Raw genomic sequence first — 26,116 nt, 5'->3', positions numbered from 1 at the left:
TCACCAGTATCTCATAAGAATCTTTTTTTATTATGTGGAGCCATTCTTTTTCCCTGGTTTTGTATTTGGAAACAGCTGAATTACTGTATTTAGGGTATTAAATAGACAAAGTCTGTCTTAAACCGAAAACCAACAAGAAAACCACTTGGTTTACATAAGGGTGGATGGAGGGGAAGTGTTTTGAAGTGTTTTGTCTTTTTTCACTTATTCTTTTGTTGTGGAGGTGAAGGCATGCAGTGTGGAGCCCCAGCAGAGCCTGGGGAATCTCTGCAGAGCCAGGGAAGATCTAGCTTTGATTTCATGAATTCATGCTCACTCTTTCCTCCCCCTCTTCTGCTTTTTGTTAGAATGGAGACTACAACAAGCCCATCCCTGCTCAGTACMTGGAACACCTTAACCATGTTGTGTCGGGTGCTCCAACTTTCTGTGATCCTACCAAACCCCAACAGTGGGTGAGCAGCCAAATTTTGCTTTGCAAGAAATGCAACAACCATCAAACCACAAAGATCAAGCAGCTGGCATCATTCTCACCAAGGGAGGAGGTAAGTGTTGTTTTGGCCTTCTCATGACGTAATGTGCGTGGAGGAGAGGATGATGGGATCTCTCCTTCACAGTTCATGGCTTCCCGCAGTTTCATGCGAAGCATTTAGTGCTGTGGTCCTTAGCTTTCAGCTATGGTCAAGCCTTAAAGAGTTATAAGGCTGCATTTTAGTGGGATGTATTCATCCTCTGGGTTGCCTAATCCAGTCTGCTTTGTGTCATTGTAACACGTTTAATCAGGATGTCTCCCAGGAAACAGTTTTAAATTTGATCATGCTTAACGAGAACATCTTCTGGCTCTTCCCTTTTTTCAGCTTTGTTTTGAGTCCCTGCCTCTTGCCAGTCCTGTCTGCTTGCTAAAGCAACAGCAGCCTTTGGCCTCTTTGTAGGTGTTCGGTGAACCGTTTCACTTCTGAAAGTCTGCAGTGTCTGTGCCAGCTAAGAAACGTGGGACCGTGTTATCCAACATGGCGAGGGCCACGTGCTGGTGAAAGCGGCGACCTCTGCACGGCTGGCCTGTCCAGTGAGGGGTGAGCCTGCTGCTGCCAGGCTCTGCTGTGTCATTCTCTCTCAGTGTCGGCAGATGGAGCCCCTGCAACGGTGCTGCGGCAAGCCCTCGGACAGCTGCAATGCATCTTTCTGCTTTCTGTCTTCTAGAAGAAGCTGCGTGTGATTGGCACAGAGATAAATACACACTGACCTGTTGCTTTTCCTTTGCACTCCCTCCTCTGCTAGTTCAGAGGCTGTGCAGGAGGTTTAATGTTTGTGTTTGTCTATCCATGTACCTGGAAAACCCTTTCCCAGCCGCAGCAGGAGGGGGAGCAGGGGAGCTCTCTGTTCTCTATGCTGTCCCCAGCTCCAGCCTCACACACAGCCTCCTCTGAAGGTCCAAGCTGTGAGATGTGAGGAAAGCACAGGGATGGGGTGTGGAAAAAAGGAGAGTTCCCAAGAAATTTAGTTAACATAACTGGAGCTCTGATTGTTTTCTCACCCAGTCACTTACCAGTGTGTGTGGGGAGTATCTGAATGCTATAGTCAGCTCCATAACCTGTACTTCCTAGTGGCTTTGGAGAACAGAGCCTTGAGAACACTTTCATGGCTGGAGCTGGCATTTTTGACTGGTGGATTGGGAAGTCTTGACCATAGCAGCAACTGCAAAAACTTCTCCCATCTGTTACCCTGCCATCCCACCTCCACAGTAGTAGGGGTGAGCCAAGAAGGGTGCTTGTGGAAACCGTTTAAAACTTGAAGTGGGGAGATGTGCACTTGCGGTGACCTTGCCTTGTCAAGCTCCTCTTCAGCAAAACAGGAGGGAAGCTACAGGGAGGCAGCTCTTTCAGCTTGGCACAGGCTGGGAATGGAGACGGTGCTGGAAGAGCCCTCAGAGCCTCTGTGATAAGCCATGCATCCACTGTAGTGACAGTGATAAAAGTACTTTCTGCCCTCCTCGCTGGCTGTTTTGAGTTAATGTTAACAATGATTTATGGAGCTCATCTCAGCTGTGCATTCAGGTCAGCGACAGCCTTTGAGACTGGAGCTGAGTTTTGGAAGGAGCTTGACTGTCCTCTTTCTAACAGAGTGGTGTGGAGAGGCAACAGATCTTTTGAGGCCCCTCATGTTGAGGAGTGGAAAGGCAAATCTAGGTGGTGGGTTTTTTTGTTTTGGCTGGGGGTTTTTTTGTCTCCTCACAGTGTTGAGTTCATGAGATCTGGGCAATGACAGCAAAATTGGGCCACAAGAGTTCAGCATCCTTGAAAGAGCCACAACAGCCTCCTACAGGGATCTCCAGGGGCTTTATTTGTCTCTTCTGGGACATGGAGGCTGGGTCAGCTGTATGGGAAGTTGGTTGGTTGGCTGGCCTCCAGCTTAGTCACTGTTCAGGCCTGGCGTCAGGGGCCTGTGAGTCTTTGGAAACTGGGAGCATGACTCATTGCATGTCAGCAGCATGATAACTGGTGATGGACCTGCAGTTCTCACCTGCTTTTCCTCCTCTTTCACCAGGGCAAGTATGATGAGGAGATTGAGGTGTATAAGCACCATTTGGAGCAGACCTACAAGCTGTGCCGTCCGTGCCAGGCTGCTGTGGAGTATTACATAAAGCATCAGAATCGGCAGCTCCGGGCACTGCTGCTCAGCCACCATTTCAAACGTCGTGAGACTGACAAGACCTATGCTCAGGTATGCTGGGGGAGAGGTGAGGGGATGCAGGGAGAAGCACAGTGAGCTAGGTGCCCCTGTACCCAAATTTGGTGCTAGGAAAGGGAGGTGTTGCTGTTGGCAGCTGTCATGGGGTTCTCTAACTCTGGGAGTTTGGGTGCACTGCAGAAGTTGAGGAAAACATAAGAGTAGTTGCCATGGTTGCTTCTCGGGATAGCTTGAAGTTTTCCTCTTGCTGGTGTCATTTAGTGCAATTTCCAGAAAGTAACTCTACTGTAAGGACAAGAGCAGAGTGGAAGAAGAATGGTGGGACAGGCAGAGAAGGGGAGATAGGAAGCTGGTTCATGAGGAGAGTGCAGGAAGCTACAGAGTACAAAAAAGAGGGAGTAAATATAATAAGGAGATAATTCATGCCTTCTCCTTGCTTCACTGCCCTGCCTGACCTTGGCTTCTGGTCACAGCTCTGCTGTTGCTCTTTGCTCCTCTACAACTCATGTGGTGTCAGTCCAGTATAGATACTAACAAGGACTTGTACAAAGCTGTCTAGTAAATGATACAGTCTAAAAATGTTTCATAAAGCACCATTCCAAGACCGTACCACAGTTTATTCAGCTTCTAACAAGATGTTTCTCTATTCTCTTTGCAGAACTTGTGTTCATCCTCCTCTTCCACTTCCATAACCATCCCAGCTCAGGTGATATTTCTGCGATTCTTGGCCTTCCTCAGCTGTGCATTCCTGGTCCTGATGGCCTTGTATGGGTCAGGCAACCCCTTCTCACTCAGTGCTGCAGTCCCTGCTCCCGTTTCCTCTGGTCTGGCATCTATTCGGAACAGGACTGGCACGAGCTCACAAGCAGACTCAGGAAATGACACTTCCCTGACAGTGACAGGGTGGCAAGAGCTGCTCCACCTGCTCCCAGAACAGATGGTGCAGAACCTGAGTGTAGCGTGGACTTACGGGAAGAATCATCAGTTGGCAGTTGCTGTCCTTGGGCTGTTCACCTGCCTGTTGGCTATGGTCTTGGCTGGGCGGATCAGGTGGGTGTGCTCTTGTTTCCTTCTGTTCCACTTAACTGGTTTATGGTGGGGAGTCTTTGGCCCTGTCTTGCCTCAGTGAGCCCAGGGGCAGCCCCAGAATGGGGAATGTAGTACTGAGCAGCGGTTTTCCTTGTTACTGTTTGGGTTGATAGCCAGCTGGATGGAGACAGCAGAGCTTGTTCCGACTCTGCCATGTTTCATTCAATCTAAGCTTGAATTACTGGGAATGAAAAGCTCCCCCTACAACTCAGTAATCTAGTGGACAGTGGAACTAAGCCACTTGGGTCCTTAACGCAGCAGTGGGAAAAGCTGCAGATGGTATAACCTTAGCAAGAGATAGTATAAAACCTGCTTCAGTCTGTGTCCACAGAAACCACCCCATCTTCAAACTGCCTTGCCCTCCTTTTCCCTTCCCTCTCCTCCCCCAGGACCACCAAAAGCTTTGTTATTATTTAAATTCTTACCTTGTGTCTTGTTGGTTTTTTTTGTCATTGCAGGCTCCGAAGAATTGATGCATTTGCTTCAGTCTTGTGGTTCATAGTGATGGGTCTGCATTTAGCTGAGAAGTATCTGAAGACAGACACACCCAGCTGGCTGGATACAGCCAAATTTGGCACCACGTCCCTGTGCTGCTTGGTGGGCTTCACCGCAGCAGTGGCAACGCGGAAATCAACGGGCCATCGGAGATACCGGCCCCGAAGGTCAGAGCCAGAGCAGTGACGCTGGGGGAAGGAGGAAAAAAGCCTTGTGAACTCTGTGCGACTGGTGCTTCTCTCTCCTCTTTTTATTTTCCCTTCTTTTTTTTTTTTTTATTAGATGAGCAGTGAAGATCTTTTCTTTTCTTTTTTTTTTTTTCTCCTTGCTTCCCACTGTACTAGCTGCTTGGAGCATTCCCACTGCTGGTGTTAGCCACGGAAGCTGCTCCTGCTGCCTCTGTTCTCCCTTCTTCCTGAATCCTCTGTCAGCAGTGCAAGTAGCCAATCCCTAAAGCCAGTTCTTCCAGCAACTGCTTCACAGACTGCTCCGTAAATGCAGCTTCCTCCCCATTCTGCTCCTCCAGCCAAAGAGATTCTGGCTTCTCCTGTCCGTCTGGTTCTTCTCACTGCCTGTCCATCCCTAGCCAGTCCCAGACGAATCCTCTGCCTTGATTCTCTGTGGGGCCTGGGCCACGTTCAGTTTTCTAATGGTGCTGGTCATTTTAATTTTATCCTGATGGGGACTTGCCTCTGGATTCCTAGTTCTCCTAATGTTTACCATAGTAACAACACATGGCATAAGGGCATATAAGAAGGGGAGACATGTAGTCCATAACCTGCTTCTTTTTGCCTTCCACTGAGGAGCATCACTTAACTGCATGTTCTTTCGCTCTGTCATTCTGCTGTGACTCCTGTCTTAAATGGAGCCTCTTAAGTGCTTTTGACTGGAACTTCAATAATTTATGTAAAAGGGTGCTTTTAAAGGTTATGTAGCTCAGTGTGTCTTGATTAGACACCTGAAAATATTCAGCTGTTTTAGTATAAATCTTCAAATCTGCCAGTGGCTGTTGCTTTCTATGCTGTTTTGAGGGGGGGGATTTTTTTTTTTTTTTTTTTTTTTTACTTTAAGAGGAGCATCTGTGTAAAAGTACAACTGGAAAAAAGTCCATATGTTCCTCCACTCCTGCAGCCTTAGAGAAGAATTACGGGACTGACGGCCACATGCTATGTTGTATGATCAGCTTTTGTTGTACATCACAATTTTTCCAGTCAATGCTTTGCTTAACATTGAGAGCACAAGTCAGGAGGACATGCCGGAGGAAGGGGGGGAGCTTCTGCAGTGGGTACACACAGCAGCAGAGCTGGATTCTCTTTGTTACGTGGGGGGTTCCTTTTGGAAGTTCTGGCACTGGTGCTACCCCTGCTGAAGAAGGGGGTCTGGAAATTGTGACTTAGAGTGCATAGCAGTCCTCCACGGAAAGCTTAGATGACTGGGTGTTAGTGTGTGGGAAGGAAGGAGCTGTCAACTGCTTAGGTTTGTGTAGGATTAACTTGTGGGAGCCTCTTGGGATAAGCAGTCTGGCTCTTCCGCACTGGTTTTTGTAAGTCACTCCACTGAGTTTCTTACCTGGATTTAGGCCTTTTGCCTAGAAATGGGCTTTCAAGAGGAAACAACATAGTTAAAAACCATCTTTTGCCATTTTCTTCTATTCAGAATAGCTCCATGGGACCTGCCATTCTAATAGTCTGGTGTCCTGATCTTCCTGTATATAAATTCTAAAATAATCAGAATCAAGCTCTTACTAGGAAATATCTGTGTCTCCCATTGAAAGATTCAAACACTACTGGATGCTGCAGGTGCTGGTGAAATGACAGGAACTTTTCTTAAGGAAACAGAAGATATTTCATAGCTTTTCATTGTTGTTCTTCTTCAAACCAGTATTCACTGTGAAAGCAGAAATGTAGCACTAACAAAAGCTCTGTGGAGATCCGTTGACAATAAGCCAAGTAAGCTGAGCGCGTCATGGGGAAGGTACAGCTCCTGGCTGAAGAGCTGTCTGCCTGTAATTTAGCACCTGGCATGGGGAGGCAGACCCAAGAATCTGCTTCCCTTATGTACTCTTCCTTGGAACGTTTTTTACTGGTGCCTTCAGATAACAACCGTAGCCACCTCCAAGCGAACGGAACACCTTTCTCAATCCTGGTGCTCATGAACGATGCTGCTCTGAAAACTGTTTGCCTTCTTTCCGCAGAAGAGAGCCAACATTTGCAAAGTCTGGTTCCTCCCTTCTGTGTCCCTATTACTTACCAGCCCTGACCCAAAAGGTTTGTCTTCCAGCTCACAGTCCAAGTTTGCTTCCTGTTTCATTCTTGGACTTTCAAAGTGCTAAATAATAACCACTGTGTCCTATTTTGCACTAGACGATGGAAGTTTTTTGAATTGGAAATTTTTTTAAAGCAAATACTACAGGGAGCCATGTGAGTTCATCTAGACAGAAAAAAGGCAGAAGTGCGCAGGATCCTCAGCCCTGGGCTAAAGACTTATACAGTCAGTCTGGCTCCTCTCTCTTTTTCTTCCCTAGGAGATATAGTAGGAAATGCACCTTAAAAATCCCATGTCTGCTTCCTGTACCTGAGAACAGATTCCTCCGTCCTGTCAGCCTGCTGGAGCAGGGGGTCCGGGGGCAATGCTCAGGACAGTAGTAGGCTGGTGAAAAGATGAGAAGTGGCATTAAAAAAAGCAGTTTGTGAGTAAATGGGTAGTTACTGCTGCCTGTTCAGCCTTCCTGCAGTGCAGTGATTGCTTAGCATGTTTTCATTCTCCAGAGAGCTCCCCACTGCAGCTGCCCATTTTTGCCTCAGCCCATCTGCTTTTAAAAGTGGCTTAGACAAAACCACCTAATGAAATGGACGCAGGAACAAAATCCACTGCCAGCTCTGCCATTCTCTAAACACATGTACAAAAGGCCCAACTGATCGTGAGCCATTATGTCCATTAAGTGAAATACAAACATTTTGCCTTTTATTTTCCTCCTTTGTTCCTGCTTGAATGCTTTCCAGTTTTCCCCATAATGTTAATTGTAGGAAAAGACTCACGTTTCTGTTTAGCTGTGATTGTCTTCTGCTGTTACTTGGATTGATAAGTGCCTTTTAGCGTGTGAACTTGCAACTAGCTGGCCTTGCAGAGATGAGCTGTTCCCTATTGCTGCTCTGCTCTTGAGTATGTTTGAATGATGAGGCGAACCTCGTGTTTAGAAAGGTATATTGAGGCCACTACAAGAAGGAGGGCTGTGAGCCACTGACAAGTTGTTAAAGTGTTTGGGGATGGTCATGGTAACCTCATGCCATGATACGTGTTTTTAAATTAATAACATGCCTGATTTCTAATGGCAATGTGCTTTCTTTTTCTAACAAGAATTAAAAAAAAAATAAATGTCCAATTGTTCCTGCCTAGTGGCAAGGAAACTCTCGGTGGCAGCTCAGTCAAAGGTGCCTGCCAAGCTCTTCAGACATTTTGCTTTCAGGAGCTGGAAGTCAAGGCTGTATCAGGTTTCTCCTGGTCCCATTTCATGTGGCCACATGCCTGTTCTGAGCAGCTGTTTTCCTCCCGTCTTCTGTTTCTTTAAATTTAGGCATGACCCATCTTTGAGCCCTCTGGTCTAGCGCCTTACATGCTGTTTTGCTGTGAAGCGTCAGATCGTTCTCCTATGCCTGATCTCTTCTCCTGTTCTGTTTTTTTCCTATGCGCTGCTGTGACGGATGGGGAGGATGCCCCCTAGATACCAGAAGCAGGCAGTTGGTAATCCTTCCTGCAGGGGTGGGTTTATGCTGTGAACTAAATAGTACTGCTCAGAAATATTTTAATTCTGTTTGCACAGCAAGTGCAAATCTATACTTAGAGTTTAAAATCTCTTCATCTGGGAGAGATGTTACAGTCTACATGCAAGCAAGAAATCCATTTGTCTTTTGCATTATGCAAATTAATACAAATGAAGTATATTTACAAGTCACAATAATGTTACATATCAAAATTTTAGAAAGCTACCTGTGTTATGGCCAAGCTGTATTATTGAAGCCATGGTGCTTGGTTGAGGATCTTATATTTGAGGACCTTTTCAACTGCTTAATTGTAAAAACTTCAAAGGGAAAACAAGATAACAAAACAGATATTGGCGTGTGGCTGACTTCTAATGCCAAAGAAGCTGTTGTCTTTGCTCAGGTGTCAACTCGTTCTTCCACTCCTTGGTGCCTCAGCATGTCTGTGCTGCCACTTCCAAAAACAAACAACAGGAAAAATTCAGAGCCTCAAAAACAAACTTGTAGCAATTGAATTTGGGGTTTTAGTGACTCTGACGCTGACAGTCTCCTCTCTGTCTGCCTTTCTCACATGCTTTGCTAGGGCTGATGGTAGAGGATGATAGGCCTTTTGGAAGGGAGGAAAGTAAGGAAGAAAGGGGTGGTTCCTCCAGAAGCATTCTGATTTATAAACTGCTAGCACCAAATCTGTACCAGTTGTGTCTCCAGAACCACTCCTTACGGAATTTGGCCTGAAGGAGGTTGATTATCAGTTATCAGGATTTTACTGTTGACTGTTTCTGAAAAAAAGTTCTCTGGTTAAATAAACCACCCCTCCCTTTACTGAGGCTGTTCCTGCAATACACGATTTCAATGCTGACTAGACTATTCTAAACGGGCTGTGCTGTGTAGCTTCTGTAAGTAAGGTGCTTTGCCAACTTGACATTTTTTACTTGAAGTTCACTTAGAAAATAGCCCAACAGTTACATATGCTATCTCTCTGCGCCTGTCGCTGCCTCTGCAGTAGGTTCAGCAGAAGAAAACGTACCCTTGCAGCTCAGTTGTTCTGGAACGAGCCCAGTGCCACTATCCTCATGAAGCCGAGATGCTCACTTTTGTGACGCATGGGTATATATTTCTTTCTGCTGAGGATAACAGCTGACAAAGGGCTGGTAACTTACTAAAACTGCTGCCACAAAACTGGCCAGAACCACTCGATCGGTGCTTTGAGCTTCTCATTTTCACTTAGCTGGACTCTATTTCAGACCACAGAGGAATGTGTAGTAACCTGTGGTCACCAAGTGCAGCTTTGTCACCTGAGGAGTCTCCAGACCATGCAGGCCAGAGCATACAAACACCTTAATTCAGCAGTTTTGGAGAATTTTGGCCTAAAAGCTTCCTATTTCGGGTGCTCCTTTTTTGCACTGGCCTCGTGCTGGTGTCTGGACCAGGGAACAGGCCTACAGAATGAGGCAGGGAAGAATCCCTCTGTATAAGCATGATGCTCTGAGCGAGCTGAGGTGCTGAGGGATTGTTAGTGGGTTTGTGTCATTTGAAATCAAATCTGCTCCAGCCCAACGTGGCTGGCTCAGATCTTTGCGGCCGTGGCTGGTCTGCCCGCTCAGGGCCACACTGGTAGCCTGCCCAGCAGTTAGACGTGGCCTAAAGGGGCCTAGGTGGGTCCATTAAGTGCCTTTCCCTGGACAAGCTAACTTCTTGACAACACTATGTTGCTCTGCCTCAGTGGAACTGATGCAGCTGCAAACTGAGACAACGGTGCCTGTGCGTCTGCCAGGCCAGTGCTTTTGTCCTTTATTTGCCACTGGTGAGGTGGCTGGGAATGAGAAGATACTCGGACTGCACTCTTACATTTCTGACTCTGCAGACCCTTCTAGGGATGAGAAAGCACCCAGGGCCAGCAACTGAGTAAGCATCTCTGCTGCTGCTACCCCTGGTCTCCCTGAAACCCTCACTGACATCTCCGCATGCAGACCAACCCTTTTGTGGCCCTTTGCATTTTTGAATACACTGTATTTATATCCCATCCTTTTCTTCCTATTGACCCCCACTTTGCTATGTCTGTGCTTTGCATGCCCTCGTGAACTGAGCTTGGGTATGTCAAAGGATGAGGACGGGGGGAATATAACAATGGTGTAGTGATGTTTTATTTTAGCTTTTATATTATTATTAATGCTATTTTTCAAGTAAGCTCGAATCTTGTGTGAAGCTAATAATCATGCTTAGATACTGTAGTAGATACATATGGATGTATTGTAGAGGAATTATTTATGCTCTTATTATATAAATTAATATAATTAATAGCTGGTTTCATTGCTCTAGATTGACTCTGCTCACAAAAGCGGGCAAGTGAGGTACATGGCTTTGTTCAGTTTTTAAAGAGCTGCCGTTGGACTTCTGTGCTCTTGTACATAACCTGCAAGTTCATCCCAGGTGTATCATCACCTGCAAGTACACCTGAGGCCTCTGTGGGCAACAGCAGATTCTCTCTTATGAAAGGGGCAGTACTCGGTCCTGAAGCATACCTTGAGTTATTCCCTGTAAAGCGCCATTTGGGACCAAAGGTATCAAGCACACAGACAGGAGAGAGGTCCTCTGAACAGTTCCATCATGCCAGCTAGTCTGCGTGTTGTAGACATGGGTTGTGCACACTCGCATATCTTTGTGCCACCAGCCAAGTGGGAAGCCAAAATTGATGCCAAACATCCACCTGTACTCCAGAAGGTATAAGGGCAGGACCTGGCAGCTGGAGCCTTTTCAGCTATATTTCGCCCCTCCTTTTTCACCCAAAACAGGGTGACTTGTAGGAGAAAAGAATTCTAGATCTGGGCAACTAAACTTTCTAGATCTGTAAGACGTATCAAAATCTTAGTATGTCTGCAACCCATGTGTGTTTATTACACTGCTCCTTCCATCCCTGTGCCAGTTTTTTGCCTAACCCCTCCTTTTTCACCCAAAACAGGGTGACTTGTAGGAGAAAAGAATTCTAGATCTGGGCAACTAAACTTTCTAGATCTGTAAGACATATCAAAATCTTAGTATGTCTGAGACCCATGTGTGTTTATTACACTACTCCTTCCATCCCTGTGCCAGTTTTTTGCCATATTCTTCTTTACTCCCGATTCCTTCACCCTTGACCAGAAGCACAGGTTATGGCATTGACTGATGGCTGGCCCCAGGCACTGTACGTGACACAGCAAAGTAGATGGAGTTTAGAAACTTTATATCAGGCCAAGTGACTACTTGTCGGCTCAGAGGAACTTGCTCACTTTATTTCCATGCTTATTGCTGGCTGCAGTGAGCTGCTTCTGCAATCTGCGCAGCAGTACTACAACCCATGCAGCTCACTGATAAATTGCGATGGGACCTTAAGTTCAGAGGAAACATTTTACTCCATGACTGAGAAGTTCCTTTGCTGCTCCCAGACCCTCAAGCCTGGGCACATACAGCAAGCTGCCTGACTGTGATTGCATGTTACCTTCTTATTCCATGTACTGAGTTATCTGATCTCAAGAGTGGGTCCTTTTACAGCCCACTAGGCTGACCTGAGCCACGTTCTCCCACATCTCTCTCTCTATCCCAGGGGTGATGCATCATCTCTGTGGTTAAAATGTGAATTAAAAAGGCACACACTTACCATCCTGGCTTTGGATAAGAGGGAGGTATTGGAACAGAAGAGGCTCTGCTGGCAGGAGGTGTTTCTTCAGGGCGGTGTACTGTCCCATACCATGTGATACTTTTCTTTAACCTTCTATTTATTTATTTTTAAATATCTGTGTAGCAGAATTGTGCCCAACTGTCCAGTAACGCTGTGATCATTGTAAACACTAATCAAGATGCCCAATTTTTGATGTTCACAATACCAAGTTCTGAAATAAATGGCTTCCGGGCCCTATTTCCACAAGCTGTCTGACTCCAGAGCCTTTTTCTTTTCTTCTTCCTTTTTGGTTACTTTTTTCACTGTTGCCAGACCTCCTTTAATCTCTGTGTCCAGCTACCCACATGCACAAACGGCTTGGAGCATCGCAGTAATCTAAGAGCAAAGACACAGCTGTCCTGCTCGGTTCCAGGGCTGTGATGTGGCTGCTTCCTGCCTTATGCCCCTCTTGATCATCTCACCCTTTTGCATCTGCTTCTGAAAGAAGCTTTGGTTCAGCTCACAGTCTCAGGCATGAAACACGTTCCCACAACAGGGCCCCTGCTTTAGCTTTAGCAGCATCTAGATCTCTTGACATGGCAGTGGCAAACATCACAGATAAGAGTGCATGGAAAAGGAACAGGATTTTGCACATGTTGCAGGAATTTGCTTTATTCAGAGTGGATCAGTATTTAAGCCATTCTTTGGTCAGGCCTCAATCCTAAGGCATTAAAAAGCTGTGCTTAAAATTCTCCAGCTCTTTGCTAACCAGAAAAATTCCTGTTCTGAATGGTGTAAAGCGAATGATTCGTCTGCTGCCCAGAGGATCCAGCTCTTTAACTTGGTGAGATTGAGAGGCAGTGGGATTGTTGAGCAGCAGAGCCTATGGAAGTCCAATCCAAAAAAAGTTTTAAAAAATCCCAGGAAAGTGATTGTGATTACAAGTGATAAATGATGGTAACATCTTCTAATTTTTGAAGCGAAAAACTGCCAAAAGTCAGTAAGCCAGATGTGCTGTTTTCCAGTGCAGCAAGGAGCTGTGTGAAACTGGATCCTTTAGCCCAAAGCATCCAAAGGGTGCAAAGTTGGGGGGGGGGGGGAAGCCATGTTGTTCACAGGCTCTCTGTTTTGATGCTCTGGTTTGGCCCTTCACAGATATGGCACAGTGAGTGCTAGGTATCGCTCTGAGATGAGTAGTATAGTCCTGAGCCACCCTTTTAATTTCCTTTCCAATTCATTTTCTCTTATGGAGCTGAGATGGACACGTACATCTGCTATTTACGTGTGTGTGTGTGGTTGGGCAAATGTGTGTATGTACATGCACTGAAGGACTCCCCGTTCGCAAAGCATGACACCCTTCCCAGGTCCTCTGGAACCTGAAGAGGTTGGGCACTTTCTGCTGCAAGACTGACGAGTTCCTTGCTGCTGTTAAAGGCATGTCCTGCTTGCAAGCACCAGGAAGCTGGTTGGCTCAGATGTTGTTCAGCCTGGTTAAGCTGGTCGGGATTGTTGATGTCTGCCTCATACTAGCAGATAAGTAGTTTTATAAGATATTTTAAATTATGATCTTAAACCTAGATTGCTTCTTCTGGACATACTAGCGCTGCATAATATTGCTGCATCACCTCTTTAATCTCCAAGAGAGAATGACACATGCATAAATCACAGAGCACAGCACAAGACTGAGATAAGCGTATTCCTCCACTCTGATTTGCTACTGTTTTTTTTCTGACAGAAGAAAAGCCATGTTGCTGCTCTTATCTTTCTTTTTTATTAGAAGTGAGATTAATATTTAACCTCCAAATGTTGCAGCTTGATTATATGCTACAAAGTCTGATATCCCTGTTTAAAAAAAAAAGTAAAAAGAAATGTATACTTTGTACGGTTCCTCCTAAGAGGTTAGTGCCGCCTCATGACTTACTTGACAAAAGGATTGCATGTTTCTAACTAAACAAATATCTTGGAGGAGATCACTGAAATATCTTGCATCTCATTCAAGTTTTAGACTTTTTCATGCGTTTCATTCAATTATATTAAAAATAGTACAAAATTTCCATGCTCACAGCATTGTAACCTTCTCAGAGCACTCATTTTGATGGTAATGTGGGAACGCAAGGGAGACTCCACAGCAGATTCCTTATTTCTGATGCAATGTAATCAATTAAACTGCACGCACAAATGCACCCCAAGATTAAGATCAGCACATGATTGCAAGGAGGAATAAACGAAGGTAGAAATGGGAGTAACTTTTTGGTAGATTCTTCAGTTTAGGTTAATTTTAAACTGTGAACCACTGCAAAGGTAGGTGATAATATGGAAATTAATTGCATAGTTTATTTGCTTATAGTAATCGAATGTTTAAAATACAAAGCCCTCGTACAGTTATTTCGCCAGTGGAATAGAAGTCTGCTTATATGTCTGTGATACTTAAAAAATCAAGCCAGCTGGTACAGATATCCTCAGTATGTTTTGTCTGTTATCTTTCATCTTGTGTTCTTGAATTGGAAACACTATTCTGCATCTCCCTTATTTCACTTGGAGGGAACCCTTTGGAAACGATTCAGAGACCTAGAAATACAGTTGCCGTGTATTATTGACGATTTAAAATTTTTCCAGACACTATAATACTGTCTTTTATGCTGTAAAGCAAAATACTGCCTGGGGCTTATGCTAGAGGAGCACAGTTCCCTCTGAATGATTGTGCTAACACGTATTTGTGGCTAACTACAATATGCAGAGAAAGGAAAATTTAATGGTTTAGGCTTCAGCTTAGTATTGGGAAACCCAGGTGTGACCCTTGGCAAATCACTTAGCTTCTTTTTGCTCCTGTTTCTCATCTATAAAATGAGGATAGTGAGACTTGCTTACCTCACAGAAGCATTGTAAGGGCAAATGCAGTAAAGAAGCTTGAATGTCAGTTTAAAAACAGAGGTCTCTTGCCTAAGTTTTTATCCAGGTACCCATAAAAATACTTTTCTGTATACTGGCGTCAAGTTAGGATGATGATTCTGGTTTCTAAAGACAAAAAGACTAGTAGATAACCTTCCCATAGTCACGACATTTCCAAGCATGTTTGCGTGTGCACATAACAAACCTAAAATGTACCCCACTGTTGGTCCTGTGTGTATTTGGACTTTGTAAAACATTCCGGTGGTCTCTGGGTAATGTTCTCAGGCAGCGAGAAAACCAAGGAACTGTGCTTATTTGCACCTGAACTATTAAACTGTCCCACGGATTTTTATATCCTGCATTGCAGGACAGGTTGGTGCAGAATCATTTAAGTAAGGCTGAGCAGTTCTTTGCTCTCCCAGTTTCACAGGCATAGGAACGATCCCATAAACTCTACGCAATCCTGCATCTTGCACTCCTGTGCTGAAAAATTACTACAAACCTGATAATGAAACAAGCCTTCATATATAAGAAGTTCAACCACCATTGTAGTTCTGGTTCAAAAGAAATGCAAATTCTTTTCTGTTGTATTGTGGTTGTTTTATCCCGAATCCCTTAGTTAGAACTGAGAGAGGGTGTTATCGGAATGTACTTATTGCTTAACGTCTGTCATGCCTGTCATTTGCAGATACCTTTCTGGGGATTCGGTTACTCTGTTTCCCAATGGCACTGGGACTGGCTTCCCTTCTTCTGCTGCATCTGTCTTTATCCCAACACCACCTAGTATTCTCCACCTGACGAACCAGCAGCTCTTCAGATCCCCGCGCAGGACTTCTTCTTCCTCTCTTCCTGGGCGTCTGAACAGGGCACTCTCACTGGGTACTATCCCCTCCTTGGCCAGAGCAGGTAAGGTGTGCGTGGAACTTCTAGACCCAATGGAAATGACAGTGCAGTGGTGCAATGCTTCAGAAGGAAGTGGGCTGCGAGGCGTCCATGTGTTACAGTCCTAGGCAGGGGTTGCTGACGGGTACTAGGGGCTGGAACGAGCCTAGCAGCAGTGCTAACTGGGCACACGTTCCTTTCTGTCATGGGTTGTCCTTATATAGACTGTAGCAAGAACAAGGTTAACCTAGTTCCTAAGGGAGCTGTTAAGCCTGATGCTGTGTTACTACTGATTATGTATCTCGGTTGTTTTTAATCACTTGTAAACGAATTCCTAATGCTTCTGCAGCAGCTTAGCTAGGAACCGTGTCTAAATTGGTTAAAATGAGCAATGTCTGAAGCTCCTGTGTTGCAGGGGAGCGTCCAGCATTGGTCGTTTTTTTTTTTAGCATTAAGAAATTAGACAGTGCGTCTTTGCCATCTTGGTGAAGCCCAAATCTCGTGTGCTTACCTCCTGTGGGTTTACTGAAATCCACAGTGGCCAGTGGATTTACTGAAGTCCAAAGGCTTCTCCAGGCATCCGTGGCAGTACTGCGCAAGCTGCAAAGCTATGCGTGGGAGAGAGACAGAAGGAGCAGTTAGACGTGGGGCTGGAGAGGAGCAGCTTTTGGAAGTCATTGGGAGCATTAGTGTAACTGATCTGGCAAGTGCGATCAAGCTGGCTTTAGTTGCTTGTCCAACGATATACTCTATACCTGAGCCATTCTGCTTGCAAGGCCTGAGTCACAGAGTAAGTATTCTTGCTACAGATGAAGGGAGCGGAGTGGAAGGCAGGCTCTTCCCTAAGTCTGGGTTTGACATGCGTTAGCACAGCTATAGAGGCTGCTTTACAGACCTCATTTCCTCTTGTTTGTAAGGGCTGTGCACTCTAGGGCAGATTAATAGGCCTAGTGAAAGACTTTCTCCCAGTAAATCATTAAGCCCTCAGTTTTGACTGTGGTTGAAACCAACAGATGGGAAATAGCATTCAAATGCTGTTCTTCACCCAAGAAAAGCTGTGCTTTTCTGTAACACTGATTACCATAAGATCAGAGGCCAAAATGCTGGCAACTCCTAGGATAACATTGCAGCAAAGAGAGCAGTCTTGCTGGGTTTTTTAGTTCATTCAACATTTCTCTAGATCACGCTGCCAGTAGTTTTGCCAAATCTGCTAAGAGAAAAAGAAAGAGCAGCCGTGCAAACCTTTCAGCAGAATGGCAACGTCTGTCACAGCCTTTACTTTCCAATTACTTAACTGCCAGTGGAAGGGCAGGTGCAAATGTGCCAGATGGCTGGGATTCCCCCTGCATGCTAAACCACTCCTGTAAAGTCTGTGCTTTCTTGTGGCAAGGTGCAAGGCCAGACAGACTGGCTACTATTTAGCCTTTTGAAATCAGAGGAAAGGGTTTCTTGAGCAGAGGTAGGATCTTGAAGCTGGAGACTCCCAGAATGGAGTCCAGTGAACAGGACTACTTCTGTACTGGTGGACAGAGTGCCTTCTGGGTGTCATTAGACATGTAGGACTTCCTGCAAGCTTAATTCTCTTCTTCCTGCTGCCTTTTCATACTTTTTTCTGAAATCTTTGCTAGGACAGCAGCTTTCACCATCCCTTGAAGGCAAAGAGTAACTCAGAGCAGGATAAAGGTCTTGGCGAGCTGTGTCAGATGTCCCAAGTTTATAAGGCTATAAGTTTATAAGCAGATCAGAGAAGCAGTGGAGTTCTGGACCTGCAGAGCCTTCTGGTCTCAGGGTGTAGGTCAGGGAAGGAAAGGGCACACTAAGAAGATGTAGACTCTTTTCTTTCCAGATATTATGGGGGAGGATGGCTTATTTTATTTTTGGAGCTTGCTTGCCAGATCTGTTTCCATGCAGCTGGGAAGAGTGGATTATTCTGACTCTTTGGCATAAAGCTGGCTTAGGAAAATGGACACTTTTCCTGCCTGCATTTACCACTCCTCCCCTTCTGAGACTGAGGACAAGATGATGCAGCTACCTTTCGGAAAGACGAACACTCAGTAGCTGAGCCAGCTGGGTTCAAACTGCTTCATGTTTGCTTTTTAGATTCTGGCTACTTGTTCAGTGGAAGCCGCCCGGCCTCACAGTCATCTCAGTCCAAGGAATCCCCTACATCAGGTAATGCGCCAGGGTGTCCAGACCAAGTGTTTTTGCAGAATTTGCAGTGTATGGGTTGGAACATATGATCAAAGTTTAATTCTTTCCTTCCTGCCTGCATCCCAATGAAATGTCATTTTTGCTGTTAGAAATACTGCAGGGATAGTTCAAACTAAGAGTGGGATTGCATTAAAATAAAGTGCTGTATGTGGTGGATATCCCTTTCCCTGGGAGAGCTCACAGTGAAATCAATGAGGCAAAGCAAGAATCACTTCCCTGCTCTACAAAAGAGTTGAGATTGCTTTGTTAGGAGACTTTGAACTGTTCCTAGTGCAGCTCTTTTGTTTTGTTCTCCTTCCCCAGCCCAGGGAACCGCTAATTCACCTGCTCTGTCTGCTCTGCCCTTTTGCTCCCATGTCCTCCAGGGACCTGTCTGTTGAACTCCTGACCCCAAATGGATCATTTGGCTGTTTGTGCTGCTGAAGTGTTAACTGCTGGAAAAGCAGCCACAGCCTGGGCTAATGCCATCATGCAACTCTCCTTACTTTCCTGATATAACTTCCCAACAAACATCCTTTAAAGGACGTGCCAGAGCTGTTAATTTAAGTGCAAACAGTACGTGTAATGCAGGCTCTCCTGAATGGATGCACTGAGCAGAGAGAAAGCTCACCCAGTTCTTGATAAACTCATCTCTAGTCTAAGTCATCCATGAATGTAGCAAAGTGTGTGCAGAATTTCTTTGTATTGCAGTGTGGAACCAGAATGAATAAAGAATTTTAGTACAAGATATGTTGGACATTTGTAGTGCCTGTTCCCGCTTCTTGTAGAATTCTTAAAGAAAACTATGCCTCTTGGATTGAATGATAATCTCTTTTTTTTCTTTCTGGGGATATTTCTATTTCAGAGCACTTCTCCCTGCTGTCAGGCAGCTGTGCTCCCTCCCGCATCCCCTCTCCGGCACCATCCGTGGCTGGCTCTGTCACTTCCAGCTCAGGTTCCTTGCGGTACCGCCGACCACTCATCAGCCCTGCCCGCCTGAACCTGAAAGGACAGAAGCTGCTGCTTTTCCCATCCCAGAATGAGGCCCTGCTCACCCCAACCAGCTCTGAGGAGCACACACACTCGGATAGCAACATCTTTGGCACTGAGCTGTCCTCCTTTCCGAAGAAGAACCTCAGCGAGCGAGGAATGCATGGTATGCTTTCAGCCTGCTGCACTCCTGGAAATACACTTCCAGGAAGGAGTTGACTTGCAAGCAAAGCTATGTGTCATCTAGGCCAAGCAATAGATGGGAAACCCTCAGGAAAAAAAGAGGTGTGGTGATGACTGCTCAGCCACCAAATCTCCCTTAGGATTCCAGTGGCCTGGAGAGCCTCTGTTCTGCCAAAGCAGATGATGTCCTTTTCTCACTGAGTGGTGCTGCAGGGATATTACTGCCACTGCCCTCACCCTTGTTTGAATAACTCCTCTAACCACTGAGGTGGTGATGCAGATATGGACAATATGTAAGAGAGAAACATGAAGGCATCTTCTGCTGCAGAGCAGTGAAATTTGCCTTTTGTTTCCAGGTTCCATCCTCAATCCTTGCATGATTTTACCAGGCAACTGTTTATCACTCATGTCTAGCTTTAAGCTGGTAACTTCTGCTGCATTTGGCTTCCACTTGTGCCTTATGAATTTTCATGTCTTTTCTCCTTGCAGATATGAGATCTGCCATGGAAGGAGGGAGTATTTGCAGTGATAATTCTATCAAAAAGGAGGATCACTCATCACACTCATCTACCTGTGTGGTCGATACAACTACCAAAGGGGAAGATTGGGCAGGCTGGAAAGGTAGGTGCAAGTCATGTGAGTGCTTTACGTGTGTGTGAGCATCTCTACGAGGGCAACGGAGATCTTCCCTGCCCTGGGGTAGTGATTTATCTTGAAATCAATCAAATAAGTAGCAGCAAAATGGGTCTTCTCTCTGCTATCATAAGATCTTAATAAGTCTATTCCTGTTCTTTAGGCTCTCTGAAAAATACCGACAGCTAGAGTGCTAAACTGAGACAGAAGGAAAGGGGTGGGGATGTGGGTGTTGAGAAGAGGAATAAGATAAAAATAGAAACAAGGAGTGCAGTGGAATCTTTCCTGACAGGAAAAGTACTTCAATTTCTGCTCAAGGTGAAAACATTGGGCAAAGGGAGAGAGCAACACATGTTCACTGTTACCTCATCAGTTCTTTAATATTTCTAGCATCCCTTTTTTCTTTTTCTTCTCCTCTTCCACTAAGGTCATTTGGGTAACTCTGCTCTCCGAGGTCTGCTAGCCGTGAGTCTGACTCTCAATGCTATCTTCACATCAGCCTATGTCTACCGGAACCTACGCTGATTTGTGCCAACACTCCCTTTCTTCCTGGTCCCACCTGCTTCTGAGAAGACTCTCTGAAAAAAAGAATTCAACTTCATGTCTAATGGCTGTGCCACTGGTGCATGCTGTTTTTTTGGGTTTTTTTCAACTACTGTATGCTCTACTGTTGCAACAAGGAACCCAGGTAGCTGCTACTGTCACTTCCAGGTAGAATGTATCACAGGATCATCCCTGGAGGTGGTAGGCAGAACTCCCAGAGCTCCAGTTCAAAGCAAGGGGCCAGTCAAATGGCCCATGCACTTTCTTTCAAGGGAACTGACCTGAGACATGAGCCTGAAAAGGTGTAAGCTGCATTTTTAGGAACCTCCCCCCAGCTCTTCTAGCTGACATTTTAACCTCATGCTGACGGTGCTGATAAAATGAGGAGAATTATAACAAATGAGCTGGAGAAGAGGGATGGCTTAGTTGCTGGTGCTGGGCTTTGGCTATTGTAACAGCTTTCCCAGCCTCTTAGCCAATGGTTCCTCTTCTCACTTCCCTTTGACACTCTCCTCTTAATTATCGGTGAACTTCTCTTTGGTTGCCTTAAGCTTGCCCGAGCACATGGATGACCTTGGCTGCTCTGTGATACTCTCGCATCTTGCATGTCCTTGTGCTTCCACCTGGGCTGTGCCCTAAGGCCACCCTCACCAGCTGCCATTCTGGTCTTGCTGGTTATCAGAAACTGCTCTCTGTGCATGCCTCCAACCAGAACTGTTGCTTTAGGGATGCACAAACCTAAAGCAGACATCCTTGTGAGGTTTGCATTAGAAAGATGAAGCCTGGGCTTTGCTTTGCCCAGGAGGCATTAATTCTGTTTTAATAAGAAAGGATCCCCATGTGATTTGCACCTTACTCCAGGGGCTTCAGCTCACAACTCTTAACTGCTGGGGTTTTCACTGAAGCAGGGAGTAGCATAGCTTGTTTGTGGTGCAAATCGCACAAATCTATTATATTGGAAAACGTGAGGAGCTGTCTGATTGTATACATTTCTCCAGAAACCTGGCTCCTCAGTCTAATGTTGAGATTTGCTAAGTAACCATTTAAAATGTTTCCTATTTAGTTAAATGCAGAGGTGCTCTCAGAGATGCCAGACCTGCTCCTGGACAATTCTGTCTTCTGAGTAGATAGCTTTTCTAACCCAAAGGAAGTAGCCCTAGATTTTCAAAAGCAGTTTATAATTTGGGCACTTTCACTTTTGGATGAGCCTTTGATGTTACTTAGAAATCAGGTGCCATTTAGAGAGAGTATCATGCTGAACACTCAAAATCATTTAGTGCGTCTTAGAAAATAAATTTTTTACCTTAATGTCATGATTCCTACATCCCAAGTGCAGAGAGGAGATTTACCAATGTGCCAAGGATACCTGGTGAAAAGAGAGCCAGCTGATACTAGCTATGTATTTTCTGAAGCAGGATTGACTCTAACAAGAGTTTTCTTTTCCTTTGGGCTTCTTTACCTCAAACTTCTTTTCTCTTTCCTCTCCCCTCATCCCAGTGTCCTGTCTTTGAAAAATTATGGCATTATGCTTGCTGTGTCTTTTCCTCCTTTTCAGCCCTGCTGCCCTGCTGCTGTTCCCTGTGTTGCACTCTTGTACGTGCACAGAAACCCAGCGTCTCTCTGCTGGCGATAGCTCTCTGCTGTAAACCTGAAATTCACACATCACAATGAAGATCACCCCTCTGTTCACTTCATTTTTTTTCTTGCATGTTTTTATTGAGTTCCTACCACAGGCTCACATGAAGTGAGTGACAGCCCAAATACTCTAATCAGCATGCTATATAGCAGAATAAGTGGGGCTTTACTGCTGGGGATTCAAGCTCTGAAAAATTAAGTCTCCCCTTCTTTGTCTGTTGCATTTCTTCCTGCACTGCTTTAGCAGCCACTTGCAGCCACTGCTCCCAATCCTCACTTGTCGGTGAGGCCTTCTCATTGCCTACTCTGCCCCTTACATTCAGAGGACAAACCTCCGGCCACACGCACTGATACGAGAGACCGCGGAGATGTGATTCCTGACTCTGCGTCTTTCTCTCAGCTTCTCTGGAGTGTTGGTAAAGGGCCGCACAGTCAGCGCCTCCTGTACAAAGGTCTAGATTCAAGATAGAGACCTGCAGCAGGAACAGTTGGATGTGCTGCAGGTTGATGGTTAATTCTTTTGTAACTTGCATGAATTGTTTCTCATAGCTTAGCCTATTCCACAACCTTGCTGTTAGATTTTTTGTCCCCTTTATAGACTCCTTCAGGCTGACTTGAGCATGTGTATAGGCAAAATGCTAGCAGACCGACTTACAAGCTCACCCTAGAGCTGTGCTGTTTGAGTTTGATGTTGTCCTGATACAGTGTGTGACATCCCATTCATGGATCCTTGTCCTGACTTCCAGCATACCCAGGGGCCTCCTATGCAGAGACAAGCCTGCCAGAGAATACGGGTGGTTTTGCTTGTCTTTATTATGCCAACAGATGTGCACTGTGACTTCATGTATGCAAACTTTCCACTTCACCTCCCAGTCTGCACTGAGTTCACTTACCATCGCACTTACCTGGGGCCCAGGTTGGTCTCTGCCTCTACCAGATTGCAATACAGAATTTCCCCCTCCTTTCCAGCAACCAGGGAGCTGCAGCCTCTCCACACACCTCTTCTTGCCCATATTCCAATGCAGGAACACTTTAACCTGTCACTGCACTTCTGAATCCGCTCACTGAAACTGTTCTTGGATGGGCATTTGGTGACCTTGTCCAAAGCAATATTAAGACTTTGGATTTTATTGCTGAAGAGGGAAGACAACCAACTTTTTCGTTGTGGTGCTAGAACACTCTCCAGTGGTGCTTTCACGGGTGTGAAGCCTTTGCTTGGATTAGTACACAAGAGTACACGTGTGTATGTTTGTGTGTGCGCGTGTGTGCATATGTATAAAAACATTTGGAGGGTTTCTTCATTTCGAAAGATCTGAGCCCATGTTTGTCTTTATATTGTTGGCCTTAATCTAGCTCCTAGGTACTGTGTCTATCTTGCTGCTGTTTTCTATATGAAGCTGGTTGGGAGGAAACAAAAGATTATCTGGTCCCCCAGTAAAAATCCTTGTGACTGGTGATGTTGGTCTTCATACAGTGTTGTTCAGGGGTGAGGTTTTATTTTTATAATAATTTTCCTACTGTAAAAATTGTTGGAGTGTACGGAACGGAAAAGGTCTTTACAAAATGATCTGCTTGCTAAAGATTTGAGTGTTACTTAATAATAGCCACAATTATGGATGGGGTGGGACATAAATGAGCTCCATTTCCAGACCTTTTCCCTTCCCTACCTTCCCTTAAAATTGCCCAAGTACTTTTTCTTTGGATATGGGCTTGTTAGGTATGTTCTGAGACCTTGTAGAGATCATCTTCTGAGACCTTGCTGTTCTGAATTAGGAGGAACTTGGATTCCAGAGTCTGGTTCCCGTTCCAGCAGTATGGGTAGCTTGGCAGTTGATAATATTTTATACATATGTATTTGATGGGATAGAGAGAATTGGTAGGACAAGTTACTGAATTCTGAAAGTCATGGTAACTTTTGGTGAAAGATCAGACATGAAATTGGTCGGTCACTGTTGCAATGTGGAAAAAACCTCATTGCTGGCATGCCTAGGCCAGATTCACTGGAATTTAGCCGGTCTGATCAAACAACAAATTTGGCCTGTGAATGTTTTATTCCCGCTCCCTCTTCCTGGGTGATGGGAACATCTGTAAAACACTGCTGAACTGGCTGGGTTCCTTACAATGGAGCAGCCGGAATGACGGGCTGGTGTTGCCTCTAGATGCTGCTATATTTCTTCTTCCAAGCACCATTCCTGGAAATAACTATGGTCTTAATCTCTCGCACAGACATTTGTAAAAAGGCTAGAAAGGGCCAATTTGGCCAATACGATGACATTTTGCATTTTTTTCTCATGTATGTTGCTTCCAGAAGTGATCATCACTGTGTCCTGTGGTGGGGTGAGGGACAGAGTACTTCTGGATGGAGTGGGTATCTAGAGAGGATGAGGAGGACAATTCTGAGAGTCCTAAACCTTATTTCCTGTGAAAGAAATATTGTACGTCATGTATGTATACTTGTTTGGCGAGCTCTAACACTGTACAGTTTAGTTAAATTGTGCTCCAGGGAAGGAGAAACTGTTCCTCGGAGGTTTTTAGTTCATGCTTTGTGTTCAAAGAGGGATATTTTTCTTTAAAAAATAAAAACAGAAAAATTTTACATTTCACCCTAGTATGTTTTTATTTCTTGGGTACCTGAATATTTTGGGGGGAAGGGGAGGCAGTATTTGTGCTCGAGCATGTGTATGGTCAAATGAACTTTGATTTTTTCACTCTTGGAAAGCTAGTGAGAGCTAAGAGGAAACACAAGGCTTTGTGAGCTTCCTCAAAAAAAGGAGAAGCTCGTAACCATGAGTTGGAAATGAAAGTGGAAGTACAGTGGTTATGCTTTGAAGGCTTTCCCTTCAGTTAAAAGGAACGTCATTTCCTGCCATTAATTAATGTTCTGGACTTCTCCCCAGATGTAGCTGCACCCCCATAGAGACCTTGCTGTCTTGAACTTCTGGAGGATAAGGACTGTCCTTTACATACCTGGTTCCTTGGCGCCCTGGCCTCAGTTGGTGACTGTAATGTGGTATGGTAACACCAGCACGAGTTCGCTTGGTTGGGGTCTGCAGTACATTTCAGTACGTGGCAGGCAGGGAAGTGAAGAGAGGTGCTGGATGCGGATCCTTTGGTCCTGATCCAGTCATCCTCCAAGAAGGCGTGTGTCAGCAAGAAAGCCGAGAGGATCGCTCCTGTGGGTAAGGCCTGGGCTCGCGTAAGGGACGTTCCTCTGAGCCCCAGAATTTGTCCCAGGATGTGCACAGCTGAGTGCTGAGGTGGTCTAGTTATGTACGCACCTTAGGATTTCTGTTCATTTGGCACTTACAGGATGGTTTTCCTCTGAGAGGTGGAGGCCGAGGGTCTTGTCAAGGTTTTGCCTTTATGTGTTATTGTCTTTAATTCATGTTTTCATTTTTTAATGTAAATTAATACTGTGGAAGAGCTGAGTGCCGTAAGCTTATAGACATGCTTTTTAGACATAGGCTTGAAAGGCTGCACTTTTCCTCCATTTATACTTTTATAACTAATGTTTTGCCTCTCTAAAATACGCTGCTAATTTGTTCTAAGACCTGGCAATGTATTCTGTTCGTCTTTAAATACCTGGAAAAGTTCTTTTTATTGCTATGCAGGAGGGAATGTACTTCTCAAACTCTTCTCCTTTCTTCTTTCGGTGTTGGAGACTTCTTTGGTTCTGCAATCTATTTTTATTTTCAACAGTGGTATTTACTTTCTTTTCCATTACACAAGACTAATAGAAAAAGAACTAAACTGTGGTCATACAGGTGAGTGTTTCTGTGCTCCCTAAAAGAGCTTCCTTCTCCTGCTGTTTGGCACATCTGTCATAACCAGTGGGGATATTTCATTCTGATAAGTTTAGATATTTCCATCCAGTTCAGTGAGAGTTTTCTGTTCAAAAGACCTGTACAGTATTTTGAATTAAATGTCACACGATAGCTTTGTTTGACCCACCACTATCAAGCGATTGCTGATATTTTTTGTCAACTAAGAAAACCAGACTGACATTCACTAATTCATTCCTTCTGTTTCTTAGCTCTGTACAACAGCTTTTGGAAGAGGAGAACCGGTATCTTCTGGACTAGTGAGTCATGATTATTTTTATTAATTAAGGGTGATCAAAGAAGCACTTTTAAAGGAGGACATGTGTTTTGATTACATTAATGGCAAAGGTAGGTAATCTGTTGACATAATTAAGACAGCTATGGATCTGGGGTGAGGTGTGATTTGAAGGAGGTGCAGTGATGTCTTGTAGATCTGAGGAGTGAAATGTGTATTTGGAAGTAGCCATCATCCCACTAATAATTCTTTACATAGAGATGTATTTTGAAGCCGTGCTTGCAGGTATGCGACTGTGATAAAAGCAAGATCGCTGCAGCACAGAGCCCTGCTCTTCTACCGTTCCCCCTTGGTACCTGCAGAGGTCTTTCTAAGCTAATACTTCCCTTGCTGCCAAGATGTTGGGGTACCAAATGGGACAGTGCTGATGGTGCGCGGTGCACAGATGCCGGAT

At 45.0% G+C, this 26,116-nt stretch overlaps 1 protein-coding gene across 1 annotated transcript in view; it reads left to right on the top strand.

Moving 5' to 3' along the window:
* The window catches only part of TMEM201 (transmembrane protein 201), a 33,571-nt gene extending 12,093 nt beyond the window's left edge, over positions 1-21,478 (top strand). Inside the window, exons 3-11 of the mRNA XM_026073983.1 lie at positions 348-542; positions 2,542-2,718; positions 3,344-3,735; positions 4,233-4,436; positions 15,239-15,456; positions 17,533-17,604; positions 18,488-18,778; positions 19,285-19,416; positions 19,856-21,478. Of these exons, the coding sequence (XP_025929768.1) occupies positions 348-542; positions 2,542-2,718; positions 3,344-3,735; positions 4,233-4,436; positions 15,239-15,456; positions 17,533-17,604; positions 18,488-18,778; positions 19,285-19,416; positions 19,856-19,953 (1,779 nt within the window). The 3' untranslated portion in view covers positions 19,954-21,478. The remainder of the gene's footprint in view (positions 1-347; positions 543-2,541; positions 2,719-3,343; positions 3,736-4,232; positions 4,437-15,238; positions 15,457-17,532; positions 17,605-18,487; positions 18,779-19,284; positions 19,417-19,855) is intronic.
* The last annotated feature ends 4,638 nt before the right edge of the window (positions 21,479-26,116 follow it).

The sequence above is a fragment of the Apteryx rowi genome, unplaced genomic scaffold (assembly GCF_003343035.1).
Source record: "Apteryx rowi isolate R43461 unplaced genomic scaffold, aptRow1 scaffold_38, whole genome shotgun sequence".
Taxonomy (NCBI): domain Eukaryota; kingdom Metazoa; phylum Chordata; class Aves; order Apterygiformes; family Apterygidae; genus Apteryx; species Apteryx rowi.
Note: the sequence above shows the minus strand (reverse complement) of the source record. Positions and strands in the feature narration are given on the sequence as shown.